Here is a 22,685-nt window from a genome sequence, read left to right as displayed (position 1 = left end):
CTCAAAGGAATGAATGGGAGGTCCTAACTTCTCTTAGTCGCTCCTAGAATGAATATTTAACGGGTTGGAATGTTCTTAAAAATGGGAGAACTTGACCGATTTGATCAGGAGAAAAGAGGGAAAAATAAGTGATGGTCCTCTTGGTTGCCAATTGCACCAGGCAAGATCAATCAAGTATTTGAAATTATGTAATTGTTTGTTTGAAGGTCAGATACACCTATTTATTGTTTCACATTTACTAATGTACAACACAGCTCAGTAATGTACACCATAGTTTAGTCTCACCACGTTTTTGCAGTCAAGGAAAGTACTAGCTAGTATTAGCTGCACTACGTACACTGTGACATCTGTGATGATGGGATGCATCAGGAGCCTCCATAGAGACACTGTTCAATGGTCAAAATGGAGGCCGAGACATTATCAGACCATTATCAGAGTCCGAGGATGATAGAAGTCTTACGCAAGTTACTTACAAGCACATAGAAAGCTTGATGAACGTTGTAGAAACATCACATTGACCCTGAGAGGAAGCGATTTAACAAGCTTTGAAAGAGGCCTTACATATTACACTTCAACAAAATTAGCTAGTTCTTTGGTCTGCTTTGAAAGAGAAAGGTTTTTAGAAAAATCAGCCAAAAGCCAAATAAAAAATTGAATGGCAAAGTTTATTTAGTTTTCTTTTTTTATTCCATAATGACTTGGTTCTATCTTCAGCTGCATGCAAACACAACAATTTTAATGTTTTGTTCCTTTTTCAATACCATTATTCAACAATACATTTTTCAAGCCTTACACCATGGTCAGGCTTTTCAGTCACAGTGTATTTTATTTTATTATTATCATTCATTCATGGATTAGGACAGTTCCGATGAGAAGGTTTGCAGTGACGGACAGTAATTCACAAATGAGCACAATACTGAAGTTGTTTATGTACACACATTCTAATACTGTTGATGATCATGAATACAGTTCTGTTACGTTACACTCACAATCCACGCAGACAACGTTCCCTAGGACACAAAAAATTAACAGACCACACATTTTTTAAAAAGCACTTAGTTTCATGTTCGCTTTAGCTTTGTGGGTCTGAATCGAAGAACAATATATATTACATTATTTTTAGGGGGAATTAAATTTTTTCCCATAATAATGTGTGAAGAAACATAGCAAGGACCCATATGTTGTGTTGCCATACAGTGTTTCAAAACGCCAAAAATCCTTCAAATATCTTAAATATTGTCATCTTTGGACTTGCATCAATCACAAAATTAACTTTTTGGTGAAATGTGTGACATCATGTCCCAACGACCATTACTGGTTCCAAAATATCAGCGATAAAAACTAAATATGGATACTAAAAGCAGTGTCCTTCATTCAAGCGGGGATACTATGAAGTCAGAAGGTTTTGACTAAATTACGTTTTCATCTCAACGTTTCTGCTCCGTGTGTGGATGACTGCGTATGTGGCTGGAGTTGAAACCTCAGGCTATAGCCACTAGATCACGGAGCTGCATGAGAACCAGAGCAGCTATCTGAATCCGTGAAATAAGGATTAGTTGTTCCAGTTGTAAAGCCGCTCTATGGTCTTGAGGTTTAACCCTGAGGTTTAAACATAAGCTATTCAGCTTTCAGCTGACCCAGTGCGTTTTGAAGCATTTGTGGATGCCTCGGAATTGCTGAGATGACGGGTTTTTGAACTGGAACCAATTCATCTGCATTTCCTCAGTAGATCCACACCTGGATCAAGACAGCCCAGCGGTGCTACAATAGGGAACGTCAGTACGCATGTACAGCACTGCACTGGCATATCCCAACAGACACCTCAAGCGAAAATAATAATATTTACACTACAAAAAATACAAAAACAAAACAAAAACAGAAATGTACAGTATATATACCATGTCAATATTTATATGCATATAAAAAATAATCCATGAGACACTCACATTTCTTCCAAATATTCTGACGAGACATACGTACATACCGTAGACAGATGGCACAAATAAATAAAATACATTATTCCGTTTGCTGTTCCAGCTCTTTAAAATGTCCTTAAAATGCGGTGCGTGTCCGTGGAGCGTTGAGGGAATGAGAGAGCCGGGAAATCCCTTTGTGCTGAGTAAGATGCCAAAAAAAGCATGAAACGGTGAGAGGCTTTCGGTCCCTTTTTGTTCATTTGCTCGCCTCATTCCGAAAAGTGGGATTTCCAGCGGTCCCTGGAAACAGTGTGTAAACAGTGCCCCCTTATGGCACTCCGCATGAATGAAAGTCCAGTCAGGCTCTAGATGTACATGGGTGTCTCCTGCCCGGTTAAGAGTCTGAACATGGCTGCTGGCATTGTCTTCATGTGGATCTGACACAGACGAAAAGAAAATAGTGAAACCTGTGTGTTTAAGGACACTGACAAGCGCATGGGCACACCTCAAAATATATCCTGAGCTCAAGCCACCACTTATACGGATTAATGCTGTATTATGATTACAGTGATGTAATCCACCAGTGTCACTCATCTTCATTAAAACAAGAAGGAAAAATATGGCGATGGCTATTAACGTCATAGCATGGCCCAAATTAATTATTATGCTCTTTTAGATACCTTTTTCGAACCAAAATTTTGATTTTGCCAGTTTTATTCATAGACCCATTCCCCCACTGGTCATCCTTTGACAATTTGGAAGAGTTTGGATTGACACATTAAAGATAATGCACTCGCAGAGTAAAGCTCATTCATGACTGAATGCCACATGCAGACTGCAGCTGCCCAATCAACCAGAGGGGCCGGTCATGCACAGGCACATTTCAGCCAATGAAATTTGACGGTTTGATGAAAATTTTTGAAGTGATGCCATTTTGAAGGAAGGCATTTGTGGTCCTGTGTAATGTTTTTGCAAGCATTCTCATCACTTTCTGTAAACAGAACTGATTCATATTTTACCTATTATTTGTACTGCGCTCATCTGTCCTTTCAGGATGTGGCTAACACATCTGTATTCCTATTGCATTAATATTTCACCATTTAGCAGATGCTCTCATCCAGAACAGCCTACAGGTTCTTGAAGTTACTTTTTTACGAAAATATAATCCATTATACAGCTGGATAATTACAGAACCTATTCAGGTCTTGGTCCAGATCTTGAGCTCTAAGACACAAGGGCAGCTGGGAATCAAATCCACAACCATTTCCCACTCCCAATCCATTATACTAACCTGCTGCACTGTCAGTACAGGATTTGAATTTCCTAAATGTCCTAACACCCATACAGCTGTGCCCGCTTCCACACTCACCTCACCCACGGAGTTGGACAGGGCCTGGACGATCTTCTCATGTGCGGTGGCCACCACGCTCTGCCCGTTGATCTCGATGATGCGGTGGCCGACACGGACCCCGCCCCTCTCTGCGATGCCTCCGCGCATTAAACTGCAGATCTGCGCGGGGCAGACGGAAAGGGTTCTATCACAATCCAGCCCACGCGCGTTCAACAATGTAAAACCTGCCCTAACTCACAGTGAGAGAAGGGCACTGAAGGTCTGCTACTGTACGTGCTGCAGTGATATCTGGAAAACACACAGAAGTGGCTCCGTACGATAAATAGGGAGATTAAAGTAATCGTTTCGCCCTCATTCTGACCTGAACGCTCTTACCTTTTAAGTCTTTATAGCATGCTCCCTGTCGCTGATGTGAAAATCGATAAAGCCAGAGCCAGTATAAGGCTCATGTATGCCTCGTTTTGCACATGTAATGCTGATTTCATGTGGTCAGTTGTTTTTTTTACAGCAAGAAAAAACATCTGAAATGCAGTTACTGTGGAGTAATTGTACTGAGAAATGAGAGCAATGAAGCACGTCTGACCTGTGGCTCACATTAGGGCTCGTTCAAGGGGAAATGACAGTAATTGCATTTGTACAGCAAAACCAGTTAGGCAGCAACACGAGGTAATATGATTTTAGAGGGAGAATTATCTGATCGCTTCAAATACAGCTTAAAGGGCACACAGTTTGAAAGCAGCTATTGTGGATATCATGGATGCCTAAATACTAGGTTTAATTTTAAGTTATCAACAATCATTCAAGAAACTAAAACAATGACTGCAACACAAACACAAGATCATTGATATTAAAGAAAATAAATACCAAGCTGCTCTGCATCTGCCATCATTTCTTAAATCCAATATACCGTGGGGATGAAGTGGAATTTGACCCTATGGGGAACATGCAGTTGCATTTGTGAACGGTTGCCGTGTGAAGGTGTTGTGTAGAGGCAGGTTTGCTCTGGACTTACGATGCCATTCTGCACACTGAAGCCCAGCTGGTACTTGAGGTCTGGTCGTTTGATGAGGACGGTGGTGACAGGGGGGCAGCTAACAATGTTCAGCTTCACCTGGATCTGGTTCTTCAGGCCCTGATACACACACACACACACACACGCACACGCACACGCACACGCACACACATGCAGAGACACACACACAAGCACATGCACACGCACACACGGAGACGGACACACACACACAACACACAGGCATGCAGACACACAGACACACAAACACACACACACACACACAGGCATGCACACACACACGCACACATACACACACATGGACACAGACACAGACACACACACACAGCTCTTAGTACAGACACATACTCAGAGCACCTCACAGGGCTTAGCAGGTTTCTTGCTAAAATAGGAACCACCTTCATTCCCCACGAGTCACAAAACTAACATCTAACATCAATTTCATTAGCAGTTTGACGCGCTTGTTAATTTAAGACTGTATACGGCTATATTACTAATGCAGACGAAATGAAATGATGACGGTATATTGCACCTTCTTGCCACTGCTCCTAACACTGCAGTGCACATGTTACAGTGAGAGGGTGAAGAGAGACTTCACAGAGACACAGGGGCATTAGGTGCAGTAGGGTACAGATGCATGAGGGTAGAGAGGCATTAGGGTAGAGAGGCATTAGTTGCTGGTAGGGTACAGGGGCATTAGGGTACACAGGCATTAGGGGCTGGTAGGGTACAGAGGCATTAGATACCATTTAGGGTACACAGGCATTAGGGGCTGGTAGGATACAGGGGCATTAGGAAGTTCTGGTAGGGTAAAGAGGCATTAGGTGCCATTTAGTGTACAGAGGCACAAGGAACTGGTAGGGTACAGAGGCATTAGGTGCAGGCAGGGTACCTTGATGATGCCCTGGCAGGTGGCGAGGGGCAGCCCCACAAGGCTGGTGTTGTTGATGGACATGATCTGGTCTCCGATGCTCAGCTTGCCAGAGCGCGCGGCAGGACCGCCGTTCATCATGTTGGCCAGGATGACCGTGGGCAGGATGGAGCCCCAGCCAGACTCCACGATGACCACACCCAGGATCTCCCCCTTCTGCTTCTCCAGCTGCAGCTGGGGGGGCAGGGATGAACAGGAGTGACACAAACAGTCAAGTGATTCTAAACTGAGAGAGACTGATAATCCAGCCTCTACTAATACTGACCCGAGAGAGAGAGACAAACAGTCAGATGGGAAGAGAGAGCGAAAGACAAGACAGAAGTCTAGAGAAGGAGGGAGAGGGGGCATGAGAAAGAAAATGAGCGAGAGAAAGTGAGCGCATGAGAGAGAGAGAAAGGAGAGAGAAGCCTAGAGAAGGAGGGAGGGGATATGAGATGAATGTGAGACAGAGCGAGAGGGAGAAAGAGAGAAAGTGAGAGCAAGAGAGGGAAAGAAATGGGGGAGAAGGGGAGAGATGTACGCAGAGATAGCAAGGGAGAGATGAGGGAAAACTAGGGAAGGAGTCCGCCCAAACATCTCTCAGATCTACTGCAGTCGTCCCCTCCCTCGCCCTTCTCTCCCACACTTGACTACACTGCTTCTGCGTTGTGCACAGCGGGAAACCAGGCAACCTGGCACTCTCTACCCACAGAGATAATCCTCACCCACAGACACAGCAGCGGCACCCAGCAGCTCCGCCGCCCGCCAGAACCCCCAATTTCAGCAGTGTCCCTACCTCTTTGCAGTTCTCCGAGTTGGAGAAGTGGATGAGGTCGTCGTTGTACATCTCCTCCGTGTTGATGATGTCGCTGTACTCTTTCTGGCTCAGGTCCTCAGGGTTGATCCCATTGGCTCTCAGGAACTCCTGGTAGGCAACACTGAATGCCTGTCCAATGGACTGCGCGATGAGCTGTGCCTGCCGGGTGGGAAAAAAACAATGGGACACCCGCCAACAGGAAATAAAGAGGAAAGAGAAAGAACGTGCCACACCATTACCCTGGCCAATGAAATGACACGACTATGCCAATTCTGAATTGTAAACCCCCCCAGGCCTAAAACATAACATAACATAACATCATGTAATGACGTTACATTCAGCCCAGCAAAGCTCGCATTTTCCTACCCCTCAGTGTACCTACTGCTTAGTTTGCCTAAAAGCTCTTAGTTTGCCTAAAAACTATTGTATCTAGCGCCGTATCAAGCCTTGTCTAGAAAACCCTCACTGCATGTCCTGGCAAGCTATTGCACACAGTGACCACTCGCTGTGTGGAAAACATACCTAATATCTGTACAGAATTTCCCCTTTGCCAATTTCCATTTGTGCCCTCTCGTTCTGCAAACCAATCTCACCCTGAAGAATCGCCCATAGTTTACTTTGTTAATCCCTTTAATGAATTTAAAAGCCTCAATCAAATCCCCCCTAAGTCTCCTTTTACTACGCTTAATGAGATTAAGCATCATAAGTCTATCTTCATAACACATATCTTCTATACATGGAATCAATCGGGTTGCCCTTCTCTGAACCTTTTCCAACACCTCTATATCTTTCTTATAGTGCGGTTCCGAGAACTGCACACAGTACTCCAAGTGTGGTCTAACGAGAGTATTGTATAAGGCGAGCATAACTTCCTTAGACTTACTTAATACTCTTGGCCATGTATCCTAGCATCATATTGGCCTTTTTTGACTGGAACCTGAAAGGCTTTGGTAAACTATTACCCCCAAGTCTTGAGTACTTTCCGAATTTGCACCACCCGTAACGTAATCCTGTTACATTTTTATGTTCCCCATGTAGAACTTTACATTTAGTTCTATTGAATTTTCATTTGCCATTCTGCTTAAATCTTCCTGGATTACTTTAGTAGATTCCAAACTGTTAGATAAAACCTCCTAGTTTTGTATCATCTGTAAATTTAACTGAAGTACTTTCAGTGCCTCTGTCAAGGTCATCAATATGCTCCTTCTGATTGGCCGGTTCCAATTGCAAAATGGTGAGGTCACTGGGACCCTGATTTGTGTTTGCATATATACTGCAGATCACAATATATTTACTGTAAGGCCACCTCAATATCAGAATACATAAATACAGAATCAGAATACAGAACTGATTTTGATTTCAATTTCAGAAAGTAGTTGGCTCACTTGGCTGCATTAGTGACAGCTGGCTTCTAAGCCATCTCTATGGACACTGGATGAAAACCCAGGAGGATGCCATGGGGTCCTATTCCAGAGGCCCCTGCTGTATCTAAATCACTTTACTGGGTCTCGGTTGAGGGGATCCAGGGGCCAGGGGGCGAAGCACCAGTGATCTGCATTACAGCCACAGACATTTGAGCTAAGCCTCAGATCCTTCAAGCCAATAAACCAGTGAAGGGAAAAGAAATTCAATTTCGCATTATTCGACGTTTTATGAAATTAGCCACATCGCTCTGGTACGCCGAGAAGCTACCTCAGGCTACGGTAATGAAATACGAGAGTCTCAAAGGCAAGGGTGCGGGTTTGAGGCAGCTCCGTTAAAGTACCAACAACACACGGACGGGACCGTGATAATCGCATGAAAAGAGCCTAGTTCCTGAACTGCGAGGCGATAGAAAGTAAGTATTACGGAGCGTGAAATGGAGGGTATGCACATTACCACAGCTTGTCACAATGGCAGCCGAGCAGGGAGCTCTCCGAGACGGGAGTCCGTTTATACAGCTGCAGCAGATATTTCGATTTCCCCCAGGTAGAGTACGAAACCTCTGCCCCACAGAGTTAACCCCAGCACCGGCCAGAGGCCATGGACATAATTGGCCATAAATGTTCCCCACAGAACAAATTAATTAAAAAATCAAATGCATGCATACATCTGGCATTACAAAGTTTATAACTTGTCATTTGCAATAGTTCAGAACTGTGGCTCAGATAATGCTACATTGCATTAGCTCAATATATGGATACATGAATGCAATACAGAAGGGTTTGTATTGCCAATTCATTTATTCAAATATCACCGAATAAATGTATAACAATATCAATTCATATATTAATTTATAAGAAAATTTATGTAGATGTAATTTCTCTATATTATCTGCATATACTTCATGTAAATTATACAGTACATAACGCAGCTGGCCATCAATCAGTTTAACTATCTTGCTAGACCAGACACTGAGTGACCCCACAAAAAGAGCATATTCATTGTGCTCCAGTGCTACTGCTACATCTGCACAGCCTGAAGAACAGCTGCAATGCAGAGTGAGGCTCCAGGCCAGTGCAGGAGGTCTCCTGCCTCACAGGGCTCTCAGCCAGGGACCGCCAGGGCCTTTGACACTGCTGTCCATCATCTTTTGTTATGATGACATAAGCATCAACATTTTTTAAACTAATGGATATGTGGCCGCTTAAAATCCCCAGGGAATAATGTCTACTTAAAGATGATATGTATGCAAAATTCTCTTGGGAAATTTTGGGTTAATATTATTCCATCATAGATTTTTTGACTCGCCAACCAGCTTAATATTACAATGACGGCTCAAACGCGTACCATAAAATTGCATTCCTGTTTTCCATTACTGCAGAGGCCTAAATATTAGCTTGGCAATAAAGATAATCACAGCTCAGCACATAGGGTATGTCACCTGAAATTGTTCTGTTGACTGGCCTAGTATCTAATTTCGCGCAGTTCTTTATGCACTGGAATAAAAAATAATAAAAGGCACTCCGCGTGATATGAATCTCAAACACCGAGCGCGTGTGTGATAAAACGGCGGCGATGGCGGGGGGGGGGCGCTCACGTCCTCCGACTCGAAGACGTGGCAGATCATCTTGTACTGCTTCTTGCCCTCGGGCGCCCCGGGCGTGGTCTCGATGCAGTCCTGCGAGGCGGTGCGGGGCATGCGGCGGCGGGCCATCAGCACCACGATGTTCCCGATGTCGGCGATGTAGGAGATGGTGCGCAGGGCGTTGTCCATCATGGCCTCCTGGACACACAACGCATAACCGGCAAGGACACTTAGGGCCGGGTTTTACAGACACGGATCAGGTTTAGGCCTGGGCTAGATTATTGAATGGAGAATTTCCATCAACAATTGTGTGTGTTAGGCCTGCTCTGCCCAGCTGATCGTTCATATCAGAGATACAGTAGTACAACTATGCACTCGAGCTAACATCACAGGAAATATATATGGTAAAACCCCAAGAACTCTTGTTATACACTTCTCTCGTAAAATACTAATCTTAACATCCATTTGCTATATAAAAATGGCTGTTTTCTGATCCTGGCACAGAGGTCCACACAATGTGACATCAGCATGCCATTAGTATCAACATAAATTGTGTAACTGAAAAGCTCAGAAAACCGTGACAGGGCAAAACGTCATTGGTGTTTCAAAACCCCACAGAGACTTTTCATCAACCGAGCAAGAGTTTCTGAAAAACTTTCCAAGACCTTCCAAGAATTGGTGGCAGTTCAGTTTCCACAATACATATTTTTTTATTAGTGTTGAAAGAAAGTGTTTTGAAAGTGTAGTTCCAAAAAACTAGTGTGTCAACACTTTGTAAACTGCAGCTGTAAAGAGTGCCATTGGTATCAGTTCCAATAAACATCTCTGTGGTTCAACAGTTCCTTCAAAAACCTTTTATAGATGGTTTAAAACATGGAAGCTGTTCAAAGCATTTTTGCCAGTCTGAAAGTGTGTGCCCAAAAAAGACCCGAAATAACAAGGAAAAAAAGAGGGAATGCTACAATCTGCCCAGATTTAAAAAATGTTCTTATTCTCTCCGTCAGGAGAATTAATTATCCAATTTGTTCTTCCTGAGCTCCCAGCCTTTAACCTTTATCATGATGCAAAGGGCAGAAACCTCCGCATTTCCATTCACAACACATGCTCATCGACTGGCCAGGCCAGAACTCACTGCTAATTAACCTCATTTTCACAGCAGTCTCCATGAATACCAAGCAGCCATTAACAAAAAACATGTAGGAAAAAAAAATGGGCTCACCCCAATCAGACAATGTGATGTCAACAAGTTTTTAACCTATGAATAAAAAAAGAATGCATATGTTTATGTATATGTGTGTGTGTGTGTGTGCGACTGTGTGTGCACGTGAGATGTATAAAAATAAAAATAAAAGAGTGTGTACACAAGAGACAGAAAAGAGTGTGCATGTAATTAACATTATAAAGGTACTGTAAGGACATAATTATCTCTATTGTGAGTTCCTGTTCACAAACCCATCCCCCATCAGGGCCTCTGCAGTAATCACTGAGGCATCATCTCAGCAGGTGTGTTTCCTCTGGCACTGTCACTGGAGCCCTCAGTCTGAAGTGTGCCAGCCCTGTTCTCCCCTGCCCCCTCTCAACATCCACCAAACCCAAACCCCCACACCACCCTATCGCCTCCCCTGCTCCCTCACGCCATCCACCCAAATCCCCACACCACCCTACCTCCTCCCACCAACCACAAAAACCCAAACCCCCACACCACCCTACCACCTACTCCCTCACGCCATCCACCCAAACCCACACCACCCTACCGCCTGCTCCCTCACGCCATCCACCCAAACCCCCACACCACCCTACCGCCTGCTCCCTCATGCCATCCACCCAAACCCCCACACCACCCTACTGTCTGCTCCCTCACACTATCCACCCAAACCCCACACCACCCTACCCCCCTCCCACCATCCACCCAAACCCCCACACCACCCTACCCCCCTCCCACCATCCACCCAAACCCCCACACCACCCTACCCCCCTCCCACCATCCACCCAAACCCCTCACCACCCTACCCCCCTCCCACCATCCACCCAAACCCCCACACCACCCTACCCCCCTCCCACCATCCACCCAAACCCCCACACCACCCTACCCCCCTCCCACCATCCACCAAACCCCACACCACCCTACTCACCTCCCACCATCCACCCAAACCCCCACACCACCCTACCCCCCTCCCACCACCCACCCAAACCCCCACACCACCCTACCCCCCTCCCACCATCCACCAAAACCCACACCACCCTACCCACCTCCCACCATCCACCAAAACCCCACACCACCCTACCCCCTTCCCACCATCCACCAATACCCACACCACCCTACCCCCCTCCCACCATCCACCCAAACCCCACACCACCCTACCCACCTCCCACCATCCACCAAAACCCCACACCACCCTACCCCCTTCCCACCATCCACCAATACCCACACCACCCTACCCACCTCTCAACATCCACCAAAACCCACACCACCCTACCCACCTCTCAACATCCACCAAAACCCACACCACCCTACCGCCCCCCTGCCTCCTCACACCATCCACCCAAACCACCCTACCCCCTCCTACCAACCACCATACCTCCCTACCCCCTCTCATCATCAACCAAAACTCCAGGCAGGGAGGGGAGCAGTTCTGCACTGCAGCAGCGTGACTGAGCCAGCCGGCCCGGCCCACACACTGCCGCTGCGCTAGCCTCAAAAGCATGGGCCCGTTTGTCCCTGTTGCTGTGTTTGGCAGATGGCTTCGCCTGCTGTGCTGTTGCTACCTTGCACTGCGTCCCTGCAATGCCTGAATACACTTGCTTCTGTGTATTAAAGGCAATCACATTTCCTGGGCTTTAGAACAGGAGCCAGCCTGGGATGAAAAATGCAAATGCCTAGTTTCTAAGGTGGCTGCTTCAATGCTCATTTTTTTACGAGAGTGTTGTTAACTGAATCGACTGTACAGAGCGACTTGTGATAACTAGTTAACTTAGCTAATTAGCTGGTTTTAAAATGCCCACAATAACGTTTTCAGATCTTGGTAATTAGTCATGGTAATATCAAGCAGGTCTGTCTACAAGCCAAACGTAATACACCAAACCGATGGATTGTTATCTGCTGTAATTCACAGCCATTATTTCCTCTTACTCCGCCAGACTGCAGACAACAGTTCAAAAGGTAAAACATTCAAGCCGAGCCAAGTAAAATGAAACGAAGATGACAGCCGACCGGCTCGTTAAAGAACAGAAATGTGCATTCGCCCAAGTTACTCATTTTCTTTTCCCCCTCTCGTTAATGTAGCGGCGGAGATTTGGGCACACGCGGTTGCGTGAGCGTATTCCCAGGTGTGTGCGATAAGCTCTGCTACACTGGCTCGGCGCTAACGGCGTCTGGCTGCCAACGCGAGCTCTGCCACTCCTGCTCTGATGTCGACACGGATCACCCAAAGGCTCGGAGAACACCTCCTCACTCACGGGCAGCTGGACTAAGCATCTTTTGTTCTCTCTCTGCATTTCATGCGCTTCGGGCGGTCGAAAAACAAAAAACGCAAACCTAATACAAAAAACATTCAAAGGAAGGATATATGAAAGGCAGATAATAAAAGACAGAAATCACAGCAGAACAGCACACCGCCGCATGTAAAAACTCAATTCTTTTTTGTAAATGCAAGTACATTTTACCCTGTGAGAGATAATGGTTGTCAGAGATAAGATATGGTCCAAAAAAAAAAAAAATTCATTATTAGGCATATTCATGGGGTAATGGAAAATGGGAAAGTTAAACAGCATGAAACACTTCAGTTTAAGAAGCGGAAAATTGTCCAATGGTAATGTTGGGACATATGCAAATTGGCTCTCATTGGCTCTCTTACACCACATAGTGTGTTTCATGGCAACAGGGAACACTTTCTCTGTGTTAGCTTGGCTTTTAAACACCAACGTCCTACTTAGCAGGCTCAAAATATAGTGTTTCAAGACACCAAAGTGATGCACTGAAAACTTGGGACAGTGTACGCCATGGTAGTAGGCAACAATTCTGGACCCCTTAGTGGTGGCAAAGCATATTGCCTGTCCTGCAGCCCACTGCCAACCACACCACCTGACTGCAGGCTGCACAGGCTGGAGGGATGATGACCACTACAGAGACCTGCAGCTCCAGGTCTAGAGCACACTAGAGATACCTGCAGCTCCAGGTCTAGAGCACACTAGAGAGACCTGCAGCTCCAGGTCTAGAGCACACTAGAGAGACCTGCAGCTCCAGGTCTAGAGCACACTAGAGACCTCCAGCTCCAGGTCTAGAGCACACTAGAGAGACCTCCAGCTCCAGGTCTAGAGCACACTAGAGAGACCTCCAGCTCCAGGTCTAGAGCACACTAGAGACCTGCAGCTCCAGGTCTAGAGCACACTACAGAGACCTGCAACTCCAGGCCTAGAGTACACTACAGAGACCTGCAGCTCCAGAGAGTGATCACTACAGAGACCTGCAGCTCCAGATAGTGCACACTACAGAGACCTGCAGCTCCAGATAGTGCACACTACAGAGACCTGCAGCTCCAGATAGTGCACACTACAGAGACCTGCAGCTCCAGAGAGTGATCACTACAGAGACCTGCAGCTCCAGATAGTGCACACTACAGAGACCTGCAGCTCCAGATAGTGCACACTACAGAGACCTGCAGCTCCAGAGAGTGATCACTACAGAGACCTGCAGCTCCAGATAGTGCACACTACAGAGACCTGCAGCTCCAGAGAGTGATCACTACAGAGACCTGCAGCTCCAGATAGTGCACACTACAGAGACCTGCAGCTCCAGATAGTGCACACTACAGAGACCTGAAGCTCCAGATAGTGCACACTACAGAGACCTGCAGCTCCAGAGAGTGATCACTACAGAGACACACAGACACACAAGCACATATGTATGTAAGCATCTGCAGAGGAACACACTTCTCATTTCTGCACCGGACAGAAACACGTGGGCTCCCGCTCTATATCCAGGGCCCTCCTGAGATTCCTTCCCACCGGGGAGTTTTTGCTTGGCAGCGTTTGGGTGTTTTTCTGGGCACTGGGGGGTTTTTACATCACTAGCTGTTATTTTATTCATTTATTTTGCAGGTTTTGGCTCATTCTTACCGCTACTTGTTTTTTCTGCAAAGCCTTAATGTCTGTAATAAATGGATCGGTGGGGCAATAAAAAGTCAGTGGGGTAGCCTATAGCCTAGTAGCCAAGGTACATGACTGAGACTTGGAAGATCTCGGGAAGAATAGTAAGCCACAATAAGATCAGTGCAGCAGTTTCCTTGAACTAGGCCCACAACCCCACATTGCAATCCAAAGGGAATTGGCCCCTGCCTGGTTGCTTTGGATGAAATTGTCAGCTAAATAACTGGGTAAGTGCGACACGGCTACCATTCAACTGCATTGCATATTTATGCAATTGTTAAGAGACATTAAACCCATATTAGTATTAGCATCCGAGTCCCATTCCTTCCTAAGCAATTACAAGTTCGATGAGAGCGAAAGCTAGCATGACCAGGATGGGCAGCCATTCATTACGGGATGCAGATGAGGAAAGCAGCGGACACATCACGGCTGCCTGTGCACAGTGGGTTTCATTCGGGCAGTCTGACAGAGACAGAAGAAGAAAGGGGCACATCCTCGCCATTCGCCGCAGACTGCACACTGAGCCTCTGTTTCCGAAGACAGGAGACCCATATAAAGCGCAGTCCTTTCACAACAGATCTATCTGCTTTGTTCCCTTCACTTTGCTCAGCCTCCATAATTGAACCTCTTGGAACCGTTCAGAGGGAGAAAGGCCTTTGCGTTATATCGGTCACATGAGGACGCTTCACAGCAGAAAAAGCCTCTGTGTGTAGCTGTTATTTACACCTTTTTATAACCAGCAGAAATGTTTGAGGTTGTTAGCCTCTCTGTGAACACAAAGGCAAAATGACTCATCTTTTTGTATTAATTCACACTCTAGCCTGTTAGTTCTTTGATAAAAAACAAACCAGTGATCACAACAGTTAAAAATGGAAGGCTTTCCTCATGCAATCAACAGATCGGGTATACACGAACGCGTTTTCTTTCTTTTTCACCAGCAAGACAAAAAATACTTTACTTAAATACCAGAGACACATGACCTCCACTAATTGATTTTCAGAATGGTATTTTAAGAATTCGGCTTTCATTCCCTGTTCAACAATTAGTAGCTAATGATGTTATTTGTTAAATAATGAGCACGTATGGGTAACAATCTGCAGTACAGTCTGTTCAAGGAAGCCTCGTGGGGACTGGTGTTCCTGGGTGGCTCTGGAGTGCGTTACTGCAGGGCGTCTGGTATTCCATATACGCCCACCCCCTCCGGGCTTCTCACCTGCGTGTCTGCGTTGAGCACTTTGATCCTCTGCGTTGAGATGAAGAGGTCCACCTCCGTCAGCGTCTGGGCATCCCCTTCCGGGCTCTGGGAGGACACAAACAGACCTGCACGTTAGGAGGAGACAATCCCCTAGAGCGATGCAGGGTTAAGGGCCTTGCTCAAGGGCCCAACGGCTGTGCGGATCTCATTGCGGCTACACCGGGGATTGAACCGCCGACCTTGCGGGTCCCAGTCATGTACCTTAACCACTACACTACAGGCCACCCACCAGGACAGCAGATCAGAATAGCAGACAAAATGGCTCCAGTTAAAGTCAGCACTGCACTCTTAAACCCCCATATATATATTAAAATGCTCATTTAAACATTGATACAGTGATACTGGCTTTGTCACACAGGAATAATTACCAATGAAAGATATTCCTTCCGGCAGACTATTGTGCAGCTATATGGGCTAGACCTAGTACAGTACAGGTATCATACAAATGGACCCTTGTTCATAGTACATACACCAGTGTATCAATATACTGTATACCAAATTGAAATATTTCAAATAAAAGGATAATGATTTCCTGCTAATTTCCTGGTCAATATATAATCTGCATTGTGTTCCTCCGTATCATCAGTAATTGTATTTTAGATAGATAGGTCCTGGAGAGCCGCAGAGTGTGCCAGTTTTTGTTTTCACCTTAAAATCAGCAACCGATTGAGACCCAAGATGAGGTGGGTTACCTGCTATCAACTGCTTTCATTGATCGATTAAATGCCGAGTAACAACGAAAGCCAGCACACCCCCTGCGGCTCTCCAGAACCAGGTTTGCTGACCTTTGCTTCAGTCAAATACATTTTTAAAAAGACACTATTTCCATGAAAGCGTGTTTTTCTTTCTGAAAAGTTTCATTTCTGCGCCATCCATTTTCCAACTGAAAATGCTATATGTACAAATAATTCAACAAGAAAATAGAGAAGAAAACAAAATGAGAAATAAGCACTGAGAAACACCATAAATGCAGAGGGATGAAGGTGTGTGATGACACTGAGGAATGGCCAGATACATACTCACAATGCACCAGTGCCCAGTAGAATTGCGGTATTGTAGTGTATTATGATCACTTCATTGAGTGTGACTCAGACAAACCCAAAAGCACCACATTTACTATGAGACTACACTAAACCCCACATTCACTGAGACTACACTAAACCCCACATTCACTATAAGACTACACTAAACCCCACATTCACTATGAGACTACACTAAACCCCACATTCACTATGAGACTACACTACACTACACTACTCCTCCTGCACTCTGTATGACAAACCCACAATATAATGACCAAAACACGCCATGCATTCACTCTACACGACTCAATTAACCCCCCTCCCCCTCCTTCTCTGTCTCTTTTTCAATCCTCATAATTCCATGTCAACTTTAAATTTAAATCTAAAAGTCATGAATATGGAGACAACGAAATGGAGCAAGTAGAAGCATGAGAGTGGAATTAAAGTCATTTCCGTCTATATTTACACACCACCTTTTTCTTGGTTTTGGCAGCCTTGTGAGCCCTCTGGAAAGCATTGTGGACAGAAACAGGGTCATCAGACACAGCAGCGGTGAAAAACCAGACAAATAATGAGGAAATCGAGGTAGAAAAAACAAAACAAAACATTGCTGCTCGCGATGGCAGATTAGTGATGTTCTGCACAAAACAACAAATCAAAACAGCAATTAGCGCATGGTAATTGCTCGTTTTCAAATATAAAACAAAACATGCAAACATGGGTTGAAACCTTCAGACAAAATAATTAACGACTGAGTGCATTTTATGTGTGTCTCAAAAAAACATTAAGAGGGGCTACAGGGACTTGAAACCATAAATAAGACAATGCTGTATCCATATCTCTGTGCTGAATACATACCCAAGTAACAAATTTGCATTTAGGGCAGAATCTGCCTTGTTACAGCAAAGAAAAATAGCCCTCCTGCCTTCATCAATACACAAACGACTATAAAGTTTGTCTTCAGACGAGAAGCAACAAAGAGCTAAGGGACAGAGAGGAATGAAATATACAGTAGTCTCTCACTGTTTCTTTGTTATTTGAAGGACGCTGTATTGTCATAGACAAGGTTATACGGTGCCTTTTCTTCATTAAGCATTCGTCTTAAAATGAATGCTAAAACCTCAAGTCTCCCAAGGTTACCTCTAATTCTTCAGTTCCATGATTTCGGTAGGAAAGCATTGTGTAAAATGGAGCCACAGGTACTGTCCAGTACTTGATAAAGCTGCTTCTACTGGGCCCCTACTGGGGGGAGACTGGAGCCCTGGATCCAAACAGGAAAAAAGCAGAGCCCCCCCAGAGCTCATACCAAAAGACACAAGGCCTGGAATTCCTCCCGCATTCAGAGTCAGCTCTTGCCGATTCCGCTCCCCCGGAGAGATGGGATCTGAATTGACAGGTTAGTGGTTGAAAGGTTTTCAATTTGTCATGGCAGCTGGCGCTGAATCTGCAAGGCGGCCGACCCGCGGGAGAAGGGTGTGTGTGTGTGTCTTTTGACGGAGGCCTGTTGTAGCACTGCTCTTCAGAAGAACAAAAGGAGGAGATTCTGTGCTGAGGAACAGATGTACCTTTCCTTTTTTTGTGGAATGGGATGAGGGGGGGTGGGGGGGGGTCATTCTGTGTTTCCACACCATGAAACTAAATGCTGTGGAGAGCTTTAACCTGACAATACTCATATAGCAAAGCACAAATAGAAAATAGCCTAGCTTTTTAACAGGGCGTTTTCAACAGGGTTCTTGACCTTGAAGGCACTGTAGGGGGTCCCTGGCCAGACTTCATACGCAATGACAATACATGGAAAATATTTAAATATAAAACTTTTTTTTATGTCACCCTTTTAACTTGGTGGTGGGGGTGCAATTGATGCCTTTGAGACCCTGGATAAGAAAAGGCTGAACACCCCCGGTTTCGCGGATTCCTTTGTAAACCAAGGCTGGCGAGTAGCTATTCTGCCGTATATACAGATCAGCTTGGTAAGATCGGTTCATGTCAGTCCCTAAAGCTAGACTTCACTGAACACAACTCAGGGATATGAAAGCTCACACTCATTCCTTTACTTAGAATAAGACCAGAGGGAGTGAGTTCACCCTGCCTTCAAAGCCTTCTTCTGCACAAACCACACTGCCATGAACTGATCCCCTGTCAAGAAATGTAACCATGATGTGTGTGAAAGAGCCTGGATTATTCTTCAGCGTCACACGGAAGATTTTCCTCCTCCACCCTGTTCTCTGTGAAAGAGGCGGGCGCACAGGCCCTGCCGAGTCACAGCGAGGAAGGAGTGGGTGGAGAAATCTCCATAAATACTGCATCAAGTCACGCCGAAAAAAACATAAATAAACCATCAAAAGTTATTACATACCTTTAAAGTCTCCATTTCTCCCCCCTAGTTAACTATTCATGAAAGTGTCAGAGATTGTAATTAATCCGGGTGGACACAAAAGCTCTGGGGGAGGGATGCTTGTAAAAACACAAAGCTTGCATTCCTCTCTCTCTAGACTGATGCAATGTCCGGTCAATGACAGACAGATTACCTGCCTTTTATTGTCCAACCGGAGGGGACACATAAACCCTATACGTTCGGAGGACCTCCTCGGCAGTAAAGAAAAACACGCAGGTAGAGAGGAAGGGGGGGGGGGAGTGGCAGTTAAGCGTTGCCATGGTTACAGCCTCCGTGGCTTGCGCGGTTGTAAGAAAAGAGGACAGATTGCGTTTCGGCGGGATGGACTGCGTGAAGCCGGGCGCACGTGCGGAGGAGGCGCTGGCAGGGGGGGTTTAAGCGCACCGCTCCTAGATTAGAGCTGTGTCAGGGACACAGCCGGGGGGTCACCGGGGGGGCGCAGGAGGTACGGCCCGGGGGCGAGGTTAAAAGCACCTGCTTACCGTGAGACTGCGGTACAGCACGTGGGTCACAGCGCCGCGAAAACCTCACCTTCCCCGACGACCGAGCCGGTGCCAATCAGTGGGCACATACACGCACTCCGCCAATCAGGTGTCTCTAAAAGTGGCCGGTGACATCACATCTGCCGAGCCACCATGCGCAAAGATTAAACCACAGCAGGAGCTTACAGCTTTTACAGCTTAACCACGGAAAATTAAATAAATAATAAATTGCATATGTAAAACAAGCATTAGTGCAATAACTTTGTCCTGGCTTGTTGCTGTGTCTTTAAATGTTAATGCCTTTGAATGCGCCAAGCAATTCTAAAGCAACAAGAGGCCCATAATGTAGGGGATCAAAATGCCATTGGCAGGCGAGATATTGTATCTCTTCCTTAACTCCCCTGGCCCTTCGCAAATGCAATTGTCCCGTACTAAGAATGGACAACTCTGGAATGCAATAAAACAAGCCTCACTGTAGGTACATAAACTGAAGATAAGTAATGACATATACTCATACCATACAATAAAAAAATACACCCATCTAATCTATGAACATAAAGACTGAAATACCTGACCATAAACATTGAATTTATCATCTGAAGGGCAATGTGTTTCTTTCAAATTCAGCTCATTAAAGATGACTAAAACGGTCTTAAATCCAACCCTGAACATACGGCATGTAGCACATAAAGAAATTCAAGGAATTTGAAAGACTAAACTGCATTTTCACTACCTGAACTGGGGCTTAATAATAACGGTCAGTCTGCAGAAAGCACATATAAATCTATCTGTGAGCGTAACAGGAAAATGTAGGCAAAGGCAATGTTCTGCCTTAGCAGCAATCAGATTACCTCCCCAATGCCACGCATGCTTTGAATTTCTATTCATGCTGAGAAAGGGACAACTCAGCCCAAAATCCAAAATGCTACTGGGGGAAAAAAACAGCAGGATTGCCTATATTAAACTAATGAGACAGGATCTCACACACAGGTACTGGAAAACAGATCGCACCTGCCCTCTCAAAACAGTAAGTAATGCTGGCCTTTTCCATTCATTTGTCCATATTTTATTAATGTGGCAGTTTCTCCGTCGGTATTTGTGCTCCTGGTTCTTCGTGGCATGCGCTGTAGAGCGTCAGTCTTCAGAGAAGCGTAAGACATCCCCTCCCCCTCCGTACAGTACACATCAACTACATTCAGAATGCTTGTCAGTATAAGCCTCGAGCGATCATCTCTATAAAGTGGAACAGATAGAGAATGTGAGGACTCGTGATCCACACAAATATAAACCTGTCACTTAATATCTGCGAGGCGGAGTCCCACACAGCTTGTGTGAGCATGTGTGTGAGTGTGTGTGAGTGTGTGTGTGAGCATGCGTGTGTTTGTGTGTGTGAAAGAGCCTGGATTTGTTCGCATGAGTGTGTGAGCATGCGCATGTTTGTGTGTGTGAATGTGTCTGTGTGTGTGCATGTTTGAATGAGCATGTTTGTGTGTGTGAGTGAATGTGTGTATGTGTGCATGCATACATTATCATATTTAGTCCCACGTTTCTCCCTCAAACATCTCCAGGGCTTGATTTCATCACGGGGAATGATTACTTTGCAACCGTGTAATACAAATCCCTGAGTTTGGCAGATAACATGACAGCCAAAGGCCTGTAATGATGCACACACAGATACACTCGCACGTCACACACATAATCCAGTATACACTGACAAGACCCACATTCCACAGGGTACGAACACAAAGCCAACACACAGAATACATTTAATCTTCAGCCACTCCTCACAAAAGCAAAACATCAAAGAATTGGCTTAAATCAAGATGGCCAATACATTTTCAGGATTTAGGGACAGGGGATGGGATGGGGGTTCACCCCCGGGTCCCCACGCTGGCGTACCTTGACCCGGCTCACTGCCTCCTGAGCCTGCATCATCCGGATGTTTTTGGATGGGTTTCGCTCGGACAACAGCTGGGTGGAGCCCAGGTAATTGGCCGCAAAGATGATCCCATCAATGAGGTCCTCGGGCTCACAGGGCCCTGGGACTGCGTGAAAGGGGGAGAGGAGGATATGGGGAGGGGTGGAAGGGGAAGAGGAGGATATGGGGCAGGGGTAAAGGGGGAAGAGGAGGATATGGGGAGGGGTGAAAGGGGAAGAGGAGGATATGGGGAGGGGGGAAAGGGGAAGAGGAGGATATGGGGAGGGGTGAAAGGGGAAGAGGAGGATATGGGGAGGGGTGAAAGGGGAAGAGGAGGATATGGGGCATGGGTAAAGGGGGAAGAGGAGGATATAGGGAGGGGTGAAAGGGGAAGAGGAGGATATGGGGAGGGGTGAAAGGGGGAAGAGGAGGATATGTGGGAGGGGTGAAAGGGGGAAGAGGAGGATATGTGGGAGGGTGGCACGGGTAAAGGGGGAAGAGGAGGATATGGGGAGGGGGTAAAGGGGGAAGAGGAGGATATGGGGAGGGGGTAAAGGGGGAAGAGGAGGATATGGGGCAGGGGTAAAGGGGGAAGAGGAGGATATGGGGGAGGGGGGCAGGGGTAAAGGGGAGAGACAAGAAGAAGGAAGAACACAGAATATTCATTTGTACCTATGACACCAATAATGTGAACCTTTCACTCACTTTCCATTAGGTACAAAAAATGTGTTTTCACTTATTCTGAAAATATGTTCCATTCGAATGCACGGGAGCCAAAATTATCCCCAGTAAACATCGCTTCTGTCTGAATTCATCCAATTTCTTTTAGTTTTTTTCCTCCCAGTTTGTAATAGGAAAATCAAACCCATTTATTCTGGGGAGATTTGAAAGCACTACCCTGACTGCTAAGACTGTTCACATAGCCTCACAAGGCTTCAGTCAGGTACACAGGACAAATTCATAAATCAATACTGCATTAGTACAGAGGTAGGTCTCAAGACAGAATGAACTAATATTTATCAAAGTTAAATGTGCATGTTGAAGTTATAACTCAATATCCCTTTTTTCATGTACAGGTCTTCTGGTGGAGGTGAATTTGAGTCCATTTAGATCAGAGCTTTCCATGCTAATAGTAATATAAAATGTGCCACAGTTCTCTACAAAATTCATGTATATGTCAAGGTTAAACACAAATCCACAGACAACGCGGTCTACTACAAGATCCCACATGCGTACATACAAACAAAACATATACTGCAGTATGGAAATCATGTAATTGTATTCATGTGACAAATCTGAACGGTTCTAACGCTGCTGAGCAGTACAGTGCACATGAAACGGTGACACTGCGAAGAGAAAAGTTTTATAACAGAAAGAAGAAGCCCAAGCGGAATGTGGGAGAGGTTCTCAAATCACAGGCATCAGTGGAGTGTGTCT

The 22,685-nt window shown here is 45.6% G+C and overlaps 1 protein-coding gene across 1 annotated transcript in view; it reads right to left on the bottom strand.

Annotated features, from left to right (window-relative positions):
* Positions 1-646: 646 nt before the first annotated feature.
* The window catches only part of LOC133110951 (amyloid-beta A4 precursor protein-binding family A member 2-like), a 68,858-nt gene continuing 46,819 nt past the window's right edge, over positions 647-22,685 (bottom strand). The window contains exons 5-12 of the mRNA XM_061221080.1: positions 21,230-21,375; positions 15,390-15,476; positions 9,044-9,229; positions 6,004-6,183; positions 5,190-5,402; positions 4,280-4,399; positions 3,286-3,426; positions 647-2,353 (exon numbers count right to left, since the gene is read on the bottom strand). Coding sequence (XP_061077064.1) covers positions 2,282-2,353; positions 3,286-3,426; positions 4,280-4,399; positions 5,190-5,402; positions 6,004-6,183; positions 9,044-9,229; positions 15,390-15,476; positions 21,230-21,375 — 1,145 coding nt within the window. The 3' untranslated portion in view covers positions 647-2,281. The remainder of the gene's footprint in view (positions 2,354-3,285; positions 3,427-4,279; positions 4,400-5,189; positions 5,403-6,003; positions 6,184-9,043; positions 9,230-15,389; positions 15,477-21,229; positions 21,376-22,685) is intronic.

This window comes from Conger conger, chromosome 15 (assembly GCF_963514075.1).
Source record: "Conger conger chromosome 15, fConCon1.1, whole genome shotgun sequence".
Lineage (NCBI taxonomy): Eukaryota > Metazoa > Chordata > Actinopteri > Anguilliformes > Congridae > Conger > Conger conger.
The sequence above is the reverse complement of the archived record's forward strand: the minus strand, read 5'-3'. Positions and strand labels throughout refer to the sequence as shown.